At 47.2% G+C, this 12,576-nt stretch overlaps 1 protein-coding gene across 1 annotated transcript in view; it reads left to right on the forward strand.

The window, feature by feature from the left end:
• Sdk1 (sidekick cell adhesion molecule 1) overlaps nt 1–12,576 on the forward strand; it is a 935,030-nt gene that overhangs the window by 785,482 nt on the left and 136,972 nt on the right. The window contains exons 21-22 of the mRNA XM_038345621.1: nt 3,159–3,350; nt 6,572–6,693. Of these exons, the coding sequence (XP_038201549.1) occupies nt 3,159–3,350; nt 6,572–6,693 (314 nt within the window). The remainder of the gene's footprint in view (nt 1–3,158; nt 3,351–6,571; nt 6,694–12,576) is intronic.

The following is a 12,576-nucleotide window of genomic DNA, read 5'->3' on the forward strand; positions in this document are numbered from 1 at the left end:
GTAAGTAAGTAAGTAATAAAAAAAAGTCAAAAACAAGAAAAAGTAGCCGCATTACTACAAATTAGTTGCAACCGAGGGCTACATATTGTTCGATGCTGTATTGGTGACTTTTCTCCTTGCTGGGACCAAATACCTGACAAACAAATCTGGCTTATAGTTGAAGGGACACAGCCTGAAGCAGTCAGGAAGCTGAGCCAGACGGATGCTGGGGCTCAGCTTCTTTTCTCCCTTTTTCATTCCGTCTGAGACTCCGGCCCATGAGAGAGTCCGCCTATGTTTAGGATAGGTCTCCCCACTACAGTTAACACAGTCTAGAAAATTCCTCACAGACACACCAGAGACTTGCCTCCTGGAAGAGTTCAGAGTCTATCGAATCTGCAGTCAAGATCAGCCATCATAGATGCTAGAAGTAGCATGGTTTGTGGGGGTTTTTTTCAAAATTTCAAATTAACCATAAAGAAAGCGCTAATGAGAGTACTCAGTTGGGGTTTTTTTGTTTTTTTGGGTTTTTTTTTTTTTTTGCTTATTACAAAAAGCTTTATCCCATTTATTCATTTTTAAATTTTTTATTAAATTTATTTATTTTACATACCAACTACAGTTTCCCCTCTCTCCTTTCTTCCCATTTCCTCTCCCTACTTCCTTTGTACTCCCTGCCATGTCCACTCCTCAGAAAGGGCAACACCTCCCATGGGAGTCAACAAAGTATGGCATATCAAATTAAGGCAGGACTAAGCTTCCTGCCCCTCCCCCCCAACATCAAGGCTGAGCAAGGTATGCCACCTTAGGGAATGAGCTCCAAAAAGCCAGCTCATGTGACAGGAACAGATCCTAGTCCCATTGCCAGGGGTCCCACAAACAGACCAAGCCACACAACTGTCACCCACATGCAGAGGGCCTAGGTCAGTCCCATGCAGGCTCCCTCACCATCAGTATAAAGTCCGTGACATGAGCTCCCACAAACAAGCTCAGGTCAGCTGTCTCTGTGGGTTTCCCTGTCAGGATGGTGACCTCCTTTGCTCCTCCCTCTCTTCACCTGGACCCCCAGAGCTCAGCCCAGTGCGCAGCTGTAGATCTCTGCATTTGCTTCCATCAGTTACTGGATGAAGGTTCTATGGTGACACTTAGGGCAGTCACCAATCTGATTACAGGAGAAGGCCAGTTCAGGCAGAGGGTACTCAGACCTTAGCACCCAGCCATGGAAGCTGAGGCAGAATGCTCAGATCTTACACCAGTCTGTGAAACCTGAGCAGAGTACTCGGATCCTAGCACCAGTCCATGGAAGCTCTGCAGTATGGGCAGTAAGCGAAGAAAGAGAGCCTAAGACTTGGCATTGGGCAAAACTGGAGGGGAGGTGGCAGCCAGACAGCATGGGAACAGCTCTTGCCAGTACCGTGGGGAAAAGGGAACAGGGACTAGGGCCTGAGGCCCTGGTAGACTACACAGAGTAGTGAAGTTTGATGTTCCATGTCCCTAAGGAGAGACCCACTCCATCCCTAGCCAGTGGAATTCAGGAGCTCAGGTGACTTCAAGGCCCTCATGGCCCCAGCATTTACCCATAGACCCAGCATCCCCCCGTAGCCCCAGAATCCCTCCTCATGGCCCCAGCATCCCTCTGTGGCCCCACTATGCCCCCGTGGCCTGAGCATCCTCCCTCTAAGAGACCCCAGTATTCCTGATGACCCCAAATCCCTCTATGGCCCCAGCATCCTTCCATGGCCCCAGTATCTCCCCCCTCCCCATGGCCCCAGCATCCCTCTGTGGACCCAGCATTCCCCCATGACCCCAGCATCCCTCTGTGGACCCAGCATTCCCCCATGACCACAGCATCCCTCCATGGCTGCAGCATCCCTCCATGGTCCAGCATCCTCCCCACATGGCCCCAGCATACCTCTGTGGACTTATCATCCCCCCTGACCCCAGAATCCCTCCGTAGACCCAGTATCCTTCCATGGCCCCAGCATCTCCTCCCTTCCCCAGGGCCCCAGAATCCTTCCATGGCCCAGCATCTCCCCCCTCTCCATGGCCCCAGCATCCCTCCATGGCCCCAGCATCCCTCCGTGGCCCCAGCATCCCTCCATGGCCCCAGCATCTCTCCATGGCCCCAGCATCCCTCCGTGGACCCAACATCCCTCCATGGCCACAGCATCTCTCCAGTGGTCTTTTTGCCTTGCTGTTCCAGCTACACCTCCCCCAACATCTGAGTTTCCCTGAAGGTACCTGGTAGTTACCACGCTGTCTGATGACTGTGGGGACAGTGAGCAGGGGGTGAATTCTGACATTAAATTTTTTTTCAAAATATTAAAGTCCCGAGGCACCATCCTCTAAGTTTCTGTTCACCCGCAAGAGCAGTTTCTAACTTTATTTATGACTTTCATCTGAGTAAAGGGGAGCTAAGATGCGTCTTAGAGCTTCCATATCCCCGAGCTTATTGACTGAGAAGAAGGAAGGGCTGGCATCCTCAGCAGTTTCCCTTCGCCCGAGGACCCCGGGAGCTCTCTCCATCACTGTCCCCTCTTTACCAGACACTTTAAGCGCCCTCTAATCCCATCAGCTCCCCTCAAAAGGGGTTGACTCAGGCACTAGTTGGGTTTTTTTTTCTCTAAGCCCCAAGTCACGATGGAATCTGAGGCTGAATAAATTGTGATCACGAGGCCCCGCCAGACTGAGAAGAGAATCGAGAGGAAAATTAATTTTTTTTTTTCTAGAAAACCGCATCTTCAGTAAGGAGCAGGGCAAAGCTCAGAGGCAAAGCAAAACTGAGAAAACGAGGGCAGGTAAAAGGAAATGTTTCCCTTTGAAAACCGGAAGAATGGCCTGTCAGTCACCACACACACAAGCACGCTGGTACACACACACACACACACACACACACACAAAAAGTGTTTCCGCACATGAGATGGGACCCTAGAGCGAGCCACCCACTCGGGGATCTGGGTAATGAAAACAGCAGTTAATGAAGATGGGAACCATGTTGTAATGTCTCCTGATTGGACAAGAATGAGCAAAGCACAGCACTGCAGCTGGGGGCGGCGGATCTGTCACCTCTTGTCCACGCACCGGCTCCTGAGGTCTGAGAACCCCATTCTCGGGGAGGAGCGCTGGCTTCCCACCTGTCTGGTGGAGGTCCTGCCTCAGTTCTTCCCTTGTCTCTGCAGGCTATCAGATCTCCTGGGAGGTGTATGGGAAGAATGACTCTCGGCTCACACACACCCTCAACAGCACAACCCACGAGTACAAGATCCGTGGACTGTCATCTCTCACCACCTACACCATCGACGTGGCTGCTGTGACCGCCGCAGGTGTGGGCCTGACCACGTCGTCCACCATTTCTTCCGGAGTACCCCCAGGTCAGCAGGGTACAGCATGCGTACTTTGCCTGTGTTGGTCATCTCTGACCTTCCAATAGGGTGGCATTTCCATGCAGAATTCACCAAGTGCCTGGAGAGCTAGGGGCGGGGCTTAGCCACCTACCCACGTGCAAAGGCAAAGGACTCAGATCCACTCTCGGCTTAGCCTTCCACTGTATCTGACCTTGTGCCTCTTTCCAGAGTGTGAGAGCCAGCAGAAGTGGCTTGAAAGGAAGGAGAGAGATGGTTTCTACGGGGCAAAAATGTGGTCTCCCCAGCCCAAGGTTTCCACCCTGCAGGTCCACAGCCAGTGACCACGTGGACAGTAGATGCCTTTGAGAAAGAGAAATAAGAAATGCATTTGAAATTAAGTGTGGGAGGGGCTGGTGCTGCAACTCAGCTACTGTACACAAGGTTTGGTTTCTGCACAAGCAAACCAGGTATGGCGGTACACGCTTAGAATGTAAGGGTTGCCCAAGGAAAGGCGTGTGCATCCAGAGTGTAAGACAGTCCTCGGCTACATAGTAAGTTGACAGGTGAGGCTCCTGAGTTTGCTCTGGATGAGTCCCATATGCATGGAAGACCATCACACTAAGGCATTGCTTTACGTCTCCAGCCTGCAGAAAGAGGCCTTTTAAAACATTTTGTATTTATTTATTTATTTATTTACTGTGTGTAGACCTGTGTGCACACATTTCACGTGATGGCCAGAGGCCAGCATCTTGTGCCTTCCTCAATCCCTTTTCCTCTAATTTTGAGACAGGGGCATTCACTGAACCTGAAGCCCACTGATTGGCTAGAGTGGTTGCCAAGCAAGCTTCCAGGATCCTCCTGTCTCCATCTCCCTAGAACTGAGATTATAGGTGTCAGTCACCATACCTGGCTTTTTATGTGGGTTCTGTAAAAGGGTTTTCCAGCACACGGGTATCTTGGCACTAGGGAGCCAAGGAATACTACAAAATCAAACCATGCAGCAAACCTCACAGAAGAGATGGGTTGGGGGAACCACAAAATGACAACTGCCTTTGAGCTGGAGCAGAGACAGCAATGGGCTGGGTGGAGGGGCAGGCTTCTGTAGGGTCTTTGGAGCATGTGCAGTGAGCTGGTAGAAAAGTACAAGCTGGTCAGAAGTAGTGTTTGCTCACCCTGAGTCATGGGGTGGGGATACTCAAGTTCTGAGTTCAGGGACAGGCCCAGGACAGGATAATTTTCCACTGGCCTATTACCCTATATTCTTAGAATCTGAATTCAGTCTCTCATGCTTGTACAACCAGCACTTTACTGACTAAGCCATCTCCTCAGCCCATACTCACTGATTTTAGCCAAATACCGAATTCCCATAAAACTTAGAGCACCCAAACCACAGATCTGAAATATCGTTAGTACATTTGTAGCAATGGCTGTGTTGTGGGCAGGGAGACCACGGGCAGACACATCTGGTGTGGTTACAAAGTTCTGTGGCCTGGGCACTGTTCATCCCTGCTAGGGAATGAGTACACTGACCTCTGGAAGGCCTCTCTACATCTGCCATTACTGTCTCCAGGCTATATGTCTCTAGGAACTGCAGTAGGGAGACACAGAAGAGAAACAGAAGCATTTGCTCTGAGTGAGCCTCTCATAGTCATCCTAAAGAGAGACTGTTGAGCTGCCTTATAGCCAGATCACCTGTAACTAGCTAAGACACTCGGTAGCACCCATAGGATGAGTCTGCAGCGAGTCCCTCCGGGGAGCTGGCTTTGGTCTGCCAGGCTGAAGGTTTACATCCATTAGACGTTGAAGAGCCGTTTTAAGAATCCAGAGAGTGAAGGACTAGAAAGAAGAGTCACTTGTCCTTCGCTTTAAACATCTTCTGCTTCAAATTCATTAAGCCAGATGCAGAAGGACCCTTGAGGTCCTAGAGACCCTGCTTGTGACAATAGCAGGCTGTCACTATAGGGGCTTTATTATCCTGTGGCAAGACCTGTCTTCAGATACCCTAGTTGTGCAAGCTGGGACATTGCCTCTCAGAAACCTGAGGACAGCAAGCAGGCTTTCGTTCTTCCCTCTCTAATTTCTTCCTTCCTTCCTTCCTTCCTTCCTTCCTTCCTTCCTTCCTTCCTTCCTTCCTTCCTCTTCTCCCCTGTCCTTGTCTCTCCCCTCCCCATCCCCACTCCCTTCTCTTTCTATCTTCCTCTTAGATCCTGGAGCTGAAACCCTGAGCCTTGTGCATGCTAGGCAAGTGCTCTACTGCAGAGCGACCCCCACCCTCAGCCTTGTTTTTATCTGTTTATGTTTGTTTTGTTCCATTCATTTATTTTTAATTTTATGAGACAAGGTTTTCTGGATCCCAGGCTAGCCCCAAACTTCCTATGTAGCTGAGGATAGTCCGAACTTCTGATCCTTCTGCCTCCACCTCCTCAGTACTGGATCTGCAGGGGTGCACTGCCTTGCCTGGCTTTATGCAGTGCTGGGGATCCAAGGCTTTGTGGGTGGACACAGCTTGTGGAGGTATACCTCTAGCCCTTTGTCTTGTCTTTTTAAGGTAGTTTTTGTCTGCACTATTTTTCTTTTCTCCCTTTAACCCATTCTCTTACTCTTGGGAATTTCTCATTTTCAGCACTTGGTTGAACTTGCAGGGAAGACTGGCCTCCCAGAGAGCAGTCCAGCAGGGTCTCTCTGTATGAGTGGGCCTCAGGCCAGGAAAGCTCAGATGTAGGCTCACTTTCCACCTATGGCGTTCCCAGAACAACTGAGTCCAGCAAAGAGTCCTGCACTCTCACCTGCTCTTGGTTGTCTTGGAAACCACATCCAAGACCTGCAGATTTCCATCCCCTCCTCAACCCCGACTCCCGGGGCATCATGGGAGCAGGGAAAAGAAGTTAGACAGTCCTTTCTTGGTGCTGGGGCAGGAGCCTGGAGGATGTAATCACGTTCCCTTGTCTTTCTTTGCACAACAAGCACCTATTAATTATCGGCTCTCTATAGAGATGAATAAGACGGGAGTCTCCTAATTCCACTTCAGATGGCCTGGGGAGCAGCGGGTGACCCTGTTAGAGGAAGGATCCCGCTGTGAGGCCCTGCAGAGGAGAGTAGCACTGCTTCTTGCTTTCCCGGCTTGGTAAACAAGTGCCTTTTGCAATGAAGAGAGTCATTTTGAAGCTGTTTCCTCCCTAACAGGCTTGGCACCCACCCTAAGCTGTGACACAAGTTAACCCTCTTCCTGACTCTCTCACCCCCTCTAGACCTTCCTGGTGCTCCATCCAACCTGGTCATTTCCAACATCAGCCCTCGCTCAGCCACACTCCAGTTCCGACCGGGCTATGATGGGAAGACGGCCATCTGCAGGTGGATTGTGGAGGGGCAGGTAGGTGGCGACAAAATACCTGACCCAGCAGCTTACGGAGGAAGGAAGGTTCATTCGGGATAACAGTTGCAGTACTGTCTCCAAAGGCCGGGAAGTCACAGTGACAGGAGTGTGAGCCAGCTGGTCACATGACAGTCCACAGTCAGGAAGCCAAGAGGAGTAATTACTGATGCTCAGTGCATTTTCTCCTTTTCATTTAGTCCAGAACCCCAGTCCATTCAGAGTGGGTCTTCCCACTTCCATTCTGGAAACTCCCCTCACAGACATAGCCAAAGGTGTGTCTCCTAGGTAACTCTAGGCGCTGTCAAGTTGCCAATGTTAACCACCCTGGGAGCTAGGGATCCCCAATAGGAAGATGATAAGGACCTGCCCTTGAGGGAGTGTTGATGGTCCCCATAGAGTGACTCCTCAGGTGCTGGAGAAACTCCAGGGTGGCTAAAAGGGGGTGTGCTTGGAGGGGAAGAACAGAGACAGGAATGAAATCAGACACTGGAGACAGGGTGGGCAAAGATGAGAAAATCAGGGCCCTGTCAGGTGGCCAGAAGTGAAAATAAAGGAGGAAACTCAAGGCTGTTCCAGCACGGTACCCCAAGTTAGATAGTGCGACTGACTGACGTTTAAATTCTGCTTCACAGTTAACTAGATACCAGACTGGTACAGCTTGTTTGGCATAGAGCATCATGGGTACAGCTGCCTTTCTAGAGCAGGCTTAGTCTCCAGGTGCTATTCGGGGCACGGAGGATCCAGTGGTAGCTTGTACCGTGGAGGAAACTGTTCTCTCCCCGGGTGGCAGGATCTCCTGCCTCAGGGTATGTCTAGAGAGAGCACAGAGTGATAGGAAGTGATGGGAAAATCTATCATACAGATCCAAGGATGGGCCAAGGAGAAGATTCAATGTAGTGTCAGGGGCTATAATCAACATGGGCGGGCCTGAGCATCTAGGAGGGCTGTATGTAGATAGGATCTTCTGGCGTGGATGAATACCACACATTCCACCAACCCCATGTTCTGATAAAAGAGAAAAAGATGAAGAGCCACATTGTGAGTGGTGCTGTCTGGAAGTAGTTCCCGTGTAATTAGGTCCTGGGGACTCATCACTGCTCCTGGGCACTGGGCTGCAGGAGTCTCTCCTGGGTACTGGCTATGAATTGGAAAGCAAATCCTACACATACAGGTACAAAAGTTTCACCAAGCTCACTTTCAGGAAAGCTACGTAGAATCCCCACAGTGTAAACTGACTCGATGGGAGCTAACCATCCCTGGGGCTGAGACTATTTACTTAAGAAAAATAAAAGTAATCTGTGTTTTAGGCCTAATCAAAAAAAAAAAAAAAAAAACAGCGAATGAAACAAAAAAAAGTTGGAAACAGACTTTGAAACTTTAAAGAAGAAAAATATCTGTGGAACACTAATTGTCACAACTCAATGTTTTTTGGTCCTAGTTGCGGAGCAAGCTCTATGTGCACTGAAGCAGCAAGCACACCTGTTGCTCCCAGAGCGTTCTCATGCTCCTTGTTCCCCTCCCTTACAGTCCCCCTCATCCACCGGCAGTCACTTGTCTTCTCTCTGTCACTATAGATTACATCTCTCTTTTTTTTTCTTCAAAAAGTCTTCTGCCCTTTTTCCCAGTGCCATGTCCTATTGACAACACCTAGACACTGGAGAGGTCCTTGCAAGATTCCTTCTAGTCGTAAGGACTTAGCATTCCTCTGTCCCTCTATATCCTTTGAACCAGACGTTCATCACAAAAACTTGATGAAAAGAGCTTTCACTTTTGTATCACCCTCCCTTCTTCCTGCATCCTCGGTTCTCTGAGCATGTTGAGATAGATAAAGGTCATGGACTTATGCTAAGTAAAGCAGCAGGTGGGAATGAACTCTCTGATTCCTGACCCCTACTCCATCAGTTTCCCACCAGTGCTTCCTCTGTTCATCCATGCATTCTCTTTCGCCTGAACTGGTTTTTGTTGTTGCTTTTGGTTTTTTGTTTTGTTTTGGTTGTTTTGTTTTGAACATTCAGAGTGGAAATTTTTCCATTCTCTCAACTTTTACTCATTCTCTCTCTCTGGAACTTCAAAGGGAAGCCCTTGCCCTAATCCCTCACATTGTTTGGGAATGCCCAAAGCCAGGAAGGCAGAAAACACTCATTTATAAATTATCAAAATAAAGCACTGCCTCCTTCTACTAGTGTTAAACAGATTTACTGTCTCTCTTTTTTGTCTCTTTCCTACTATTGCAACAATTGTGAAAGCATATGTTTTTATAGTCAGTGTGTTCCAGGCATCTGTACTCATTGCTCTATTTTAGTTATGTGTGTGTGCCTGTGTGTCTGTATGTGTATACCATGGTACACACATGGAAGTTAGAGGACAGCCTCAGGTCTTGGTCCTTTCCTTCATCTTGCATGAGACAGTTTCTTTTGCCTGCTGTGTACACCAGGTGAGCCCCTAAACTTCTTCTGCCTCTTATCTGTCCATGAGAACACAGAGATTATGGACATATGCTGCCATGTCCAGATTCTAGGGATTCAAACTAAGGTCCTTGTGCTTGTGTGGTGAGCCCTTCACCCACAGAGGTATCAATCTCCTTTGCTATTCTTTGAGCCCTAAATTCACCCATCTTTATCCCTTCATGTTTTAGATTTCTTGACATGAGAAGATTTGGTTTTTCTGGTGGTACATAATGTCCCAGGACATGGTGCCTTCCTGGTCCAAGCTCATATGAGATGTTTATACATGAGCCTGGGTTTTAAATAGTGTCAAGTGACATTTAAAGATCACAACCTGAGCATCAAAAGCTCAGGGAGCTCATTGCTACCATGTGATCATTGTTTCCGAACCTTTCTGGTCAGGAGAGGAAATATGCTAAATATTTTTGTTAGGTTTACTTATTTCATGTTCATGAGTGTTTTACCTCTATACGCATTTATGTACCATACATGTGCCTGGTATTCAGGAAGGCCAGAAGAGGGTGTCAGGTCCACTAGAACTGGAGTTGGAGATGGTCGTGAGACCCCATTGTGTATCCTGGAAATTGAACCTGTGTCCTCTGGAAGAGCAGCTAGTGCTCTTAGCCACTGAACCATCTCTCAGCCCCAGGAAACATGTATTTTTTTAACACCATAAGGTCATAGTGATATTTTCAATTCAAATCAAATACCATTATCCTTAAATTCATATCTTATAGTAAATTTGCCTTATATGCATTTCTCAGAAACCCCAGTGTTCTTATTTTCTTTACCTGACTATTATATTGAATATAAACCTGTGATTCCAACAGCGTAATCAACATGACCACTGAATGCAGTATAAGGGTTTGTCCTTAGGTTTAATTCTCTCCTGCATTCACAGCCAAAATGCTGAGCTTAAAAAAAAAAATCGCCCAACAGCATTCTTTTTATCCACGCTTTCATCACCAATTTGTATATAACTAGACACGTTCATTTCAGGTGCTGTGTTCTTTTGCCTTGCTTATTAGCAGTTAGATTCTGAGAAAAAAAAAGAAAAGAAAAAGAAACAACTCATTTCACCTGAGAGAAATCACTAGGGCTTTTTAAGTTTATTTTCACTTTGTAACTATTTACATCATTGCAGAGTCAAAGCTATAGAAAAATGATGTGCTGGGAAGTCTACAGTCCCTGCCTGTTGCTACGTCTTGTGGATAATTGTGCCTACCTGAATTTCGGTCTATCCTTTGTATATATGTATTCATGTGTGCGCAGGTGCACATATGTGTACAGTGCACATGTACACACATTCCTATAGAAGCCATAGGTCAACCTCAGCTCTTGTTCCTCGGGTACTGTTCACCTGGTTTTAGAGACAGAGTCTTTTATGCATTGGGGGTTCACTGAGCAGTCTAGGCTAATGGCCAGCCCTGGGTATCTTCTTGTCTCTAACTCCCAAGGACTGGGATTGCAAGTGAGTCGTGTCAGCCATGCCCAGGTTAAAAAAAAACAAAACAAGAAAAAAAAACCCACCTTAGGTTCTATGGATCAATTACTGAATGAACTATCTTCCAAGCTCTGCCCTTCTCTTTGACCACAAAAACAAGCCTCCATATTTGTATTACTGCTGTTATGTGGAATGTGGCCTTCTGCACTCACTGCCCTCATGATAAAGTAGCTAGTGCACATCTGTACATTTCCTGTCAGCTCCGCCATCTCCCCAGCCTTCACCCGCTATGGATTGCTTACCCTCTTCTCCATGTTGGGGCTGTGTTTTCTACCACTGCCATCAACAAGTTGCCAAACACAGAGTGCTTACCCAACATGAGCATGCTATTAGAGATCAGTTGGTTGCAAGTCTAGTGTGCGTTTTATAGCTAAAGCATGGTGCCCATAGCACAGCGCCCCCTCTGGAGACTCTGGAAAGGAGCTGAATTCTGTGATGTAGGTAGAAATCAATTCCATGTTGGGAGCCCAAGGGTTGGTGTGTGGGAGGCTACCTGTCAGCAGTACTATTCTAGCTGCTGAAGATCACCCTGTCGGGTGTCTCAGAGATCCTTCCCATCTTCAAAGTCAGCCATAGCAAGTGGTCTTCTTCAGGCTTGGATTCTCCTTCTGCTTTAGTCGCATCTCAATGACACTCTTCCAATTCTAAGTACCCCTGTGGTGATTTTGGACCAAATAATCTTGCTCTTTTAGTGTGTTTAGCCTTTTTGCCATCAGCCTAGAGCCCTATGCTACATGAGGCACCCTGTGCATGGGTTCCAGAAATCAAAGGGAATGAAGAATCAAAGGGGACTAGGTTTAGGAAAGGATTCTTCTACCAAGAAATTGGTCTTAACGTTTTGCCTTTTTGCTGCTATGTATATTCAAATTAGACCCCAGGCATGAGGCTTCTGGGTGTAGTCGGATTTTTCTTTGGGCTGCCAGATCACAGACAATGACACAGAGACTTATTATTAATTACAAAAGCTTGGCCTTAGCTTAGACTTGCTCCTAACTAGTTCTTATAACTTCAATTAACCCATATATTTTAATATACATGCTTCCAAAAGGCTTGTTACCTCATCTCCATACTGTTTATCCTGATTCCTATGTGTTCGTCTAGAGACTCCACCTTTCTTCTTTCCAGAGTTTTCTCTCTCTGCCTGGAAGTCCCACCTATACCTCCTGCCTAGCTATTGGCCATTCAGCTTTTTGTTACACCAATCACAGCAAATACACCTCCACACAGCATAAAAGATCCTACACCACCTATATCAAACAGTGACTACATGATAATCCTTCCCAGAAGCTGCCAGAAGTCTCTTCTGTAGGTCTACACATGGCATTTTCATCAGAACTACATATGTAGAATGAGGTAATATGTCCAATTAAGTCCAACCTCTGAGTCTTCTCTATCACGTTTTTTGATAGGAAGCAAGGCTTTCTGTGTGTTCTGAAGAAGCTCCACCCAATCTTCTGCCCCCACTTCTATTCTCATATGCATTTAGATGTGTTTTTGAGCTTTTCCTTCCTTCTTTTCTTCCTTCTGTTCTTCCTTTTTTCCTTCTCTCTTTCTCTTCTTCCTTCCTTCCTTTCTTCTTTCCATTCATCCATCTTTATTCCTTTTATAAAATATTTACTGTTTAGTTACCCAAGAAATTGTGCATAGTAGGCAGGTGCTCTACCACTGAGCCACACCCCAGCCCCTCACTGGGGGATTCTAGGCAGGTGCTCTACCATTGAACTACGTTTCTGTGCCTCTTCACTTTCTATTTTGGTACAGATTCTCAGTAAGTTTTCCAGTTTGGCCTTGAACTTGTGATACTTTCTTTGTCTCCTTAGTAGCAGTAATCACAGGTCTATAACAGTCAAGCCATGCCTACCATATTCCCAGCACTTCAGTCCCACCCAGTTTTTCCAACTGAAGACAGTGACACTCACTGACTCTGGCCCT

Source organism: Arvicola amphibius, chromosome 10 (assembly GCF_903992535.2).
Source record: "Arvicola amphibius chromosome 10, mArvAmp1.2, whole genome shotgun sequence".
Classification (NCBI taxonomy): Eukaryota; Metazoa; Chordata; class Mammalia; order Rodentia; family Cricetidae; genus Arvicola; species Arvicola amphibius.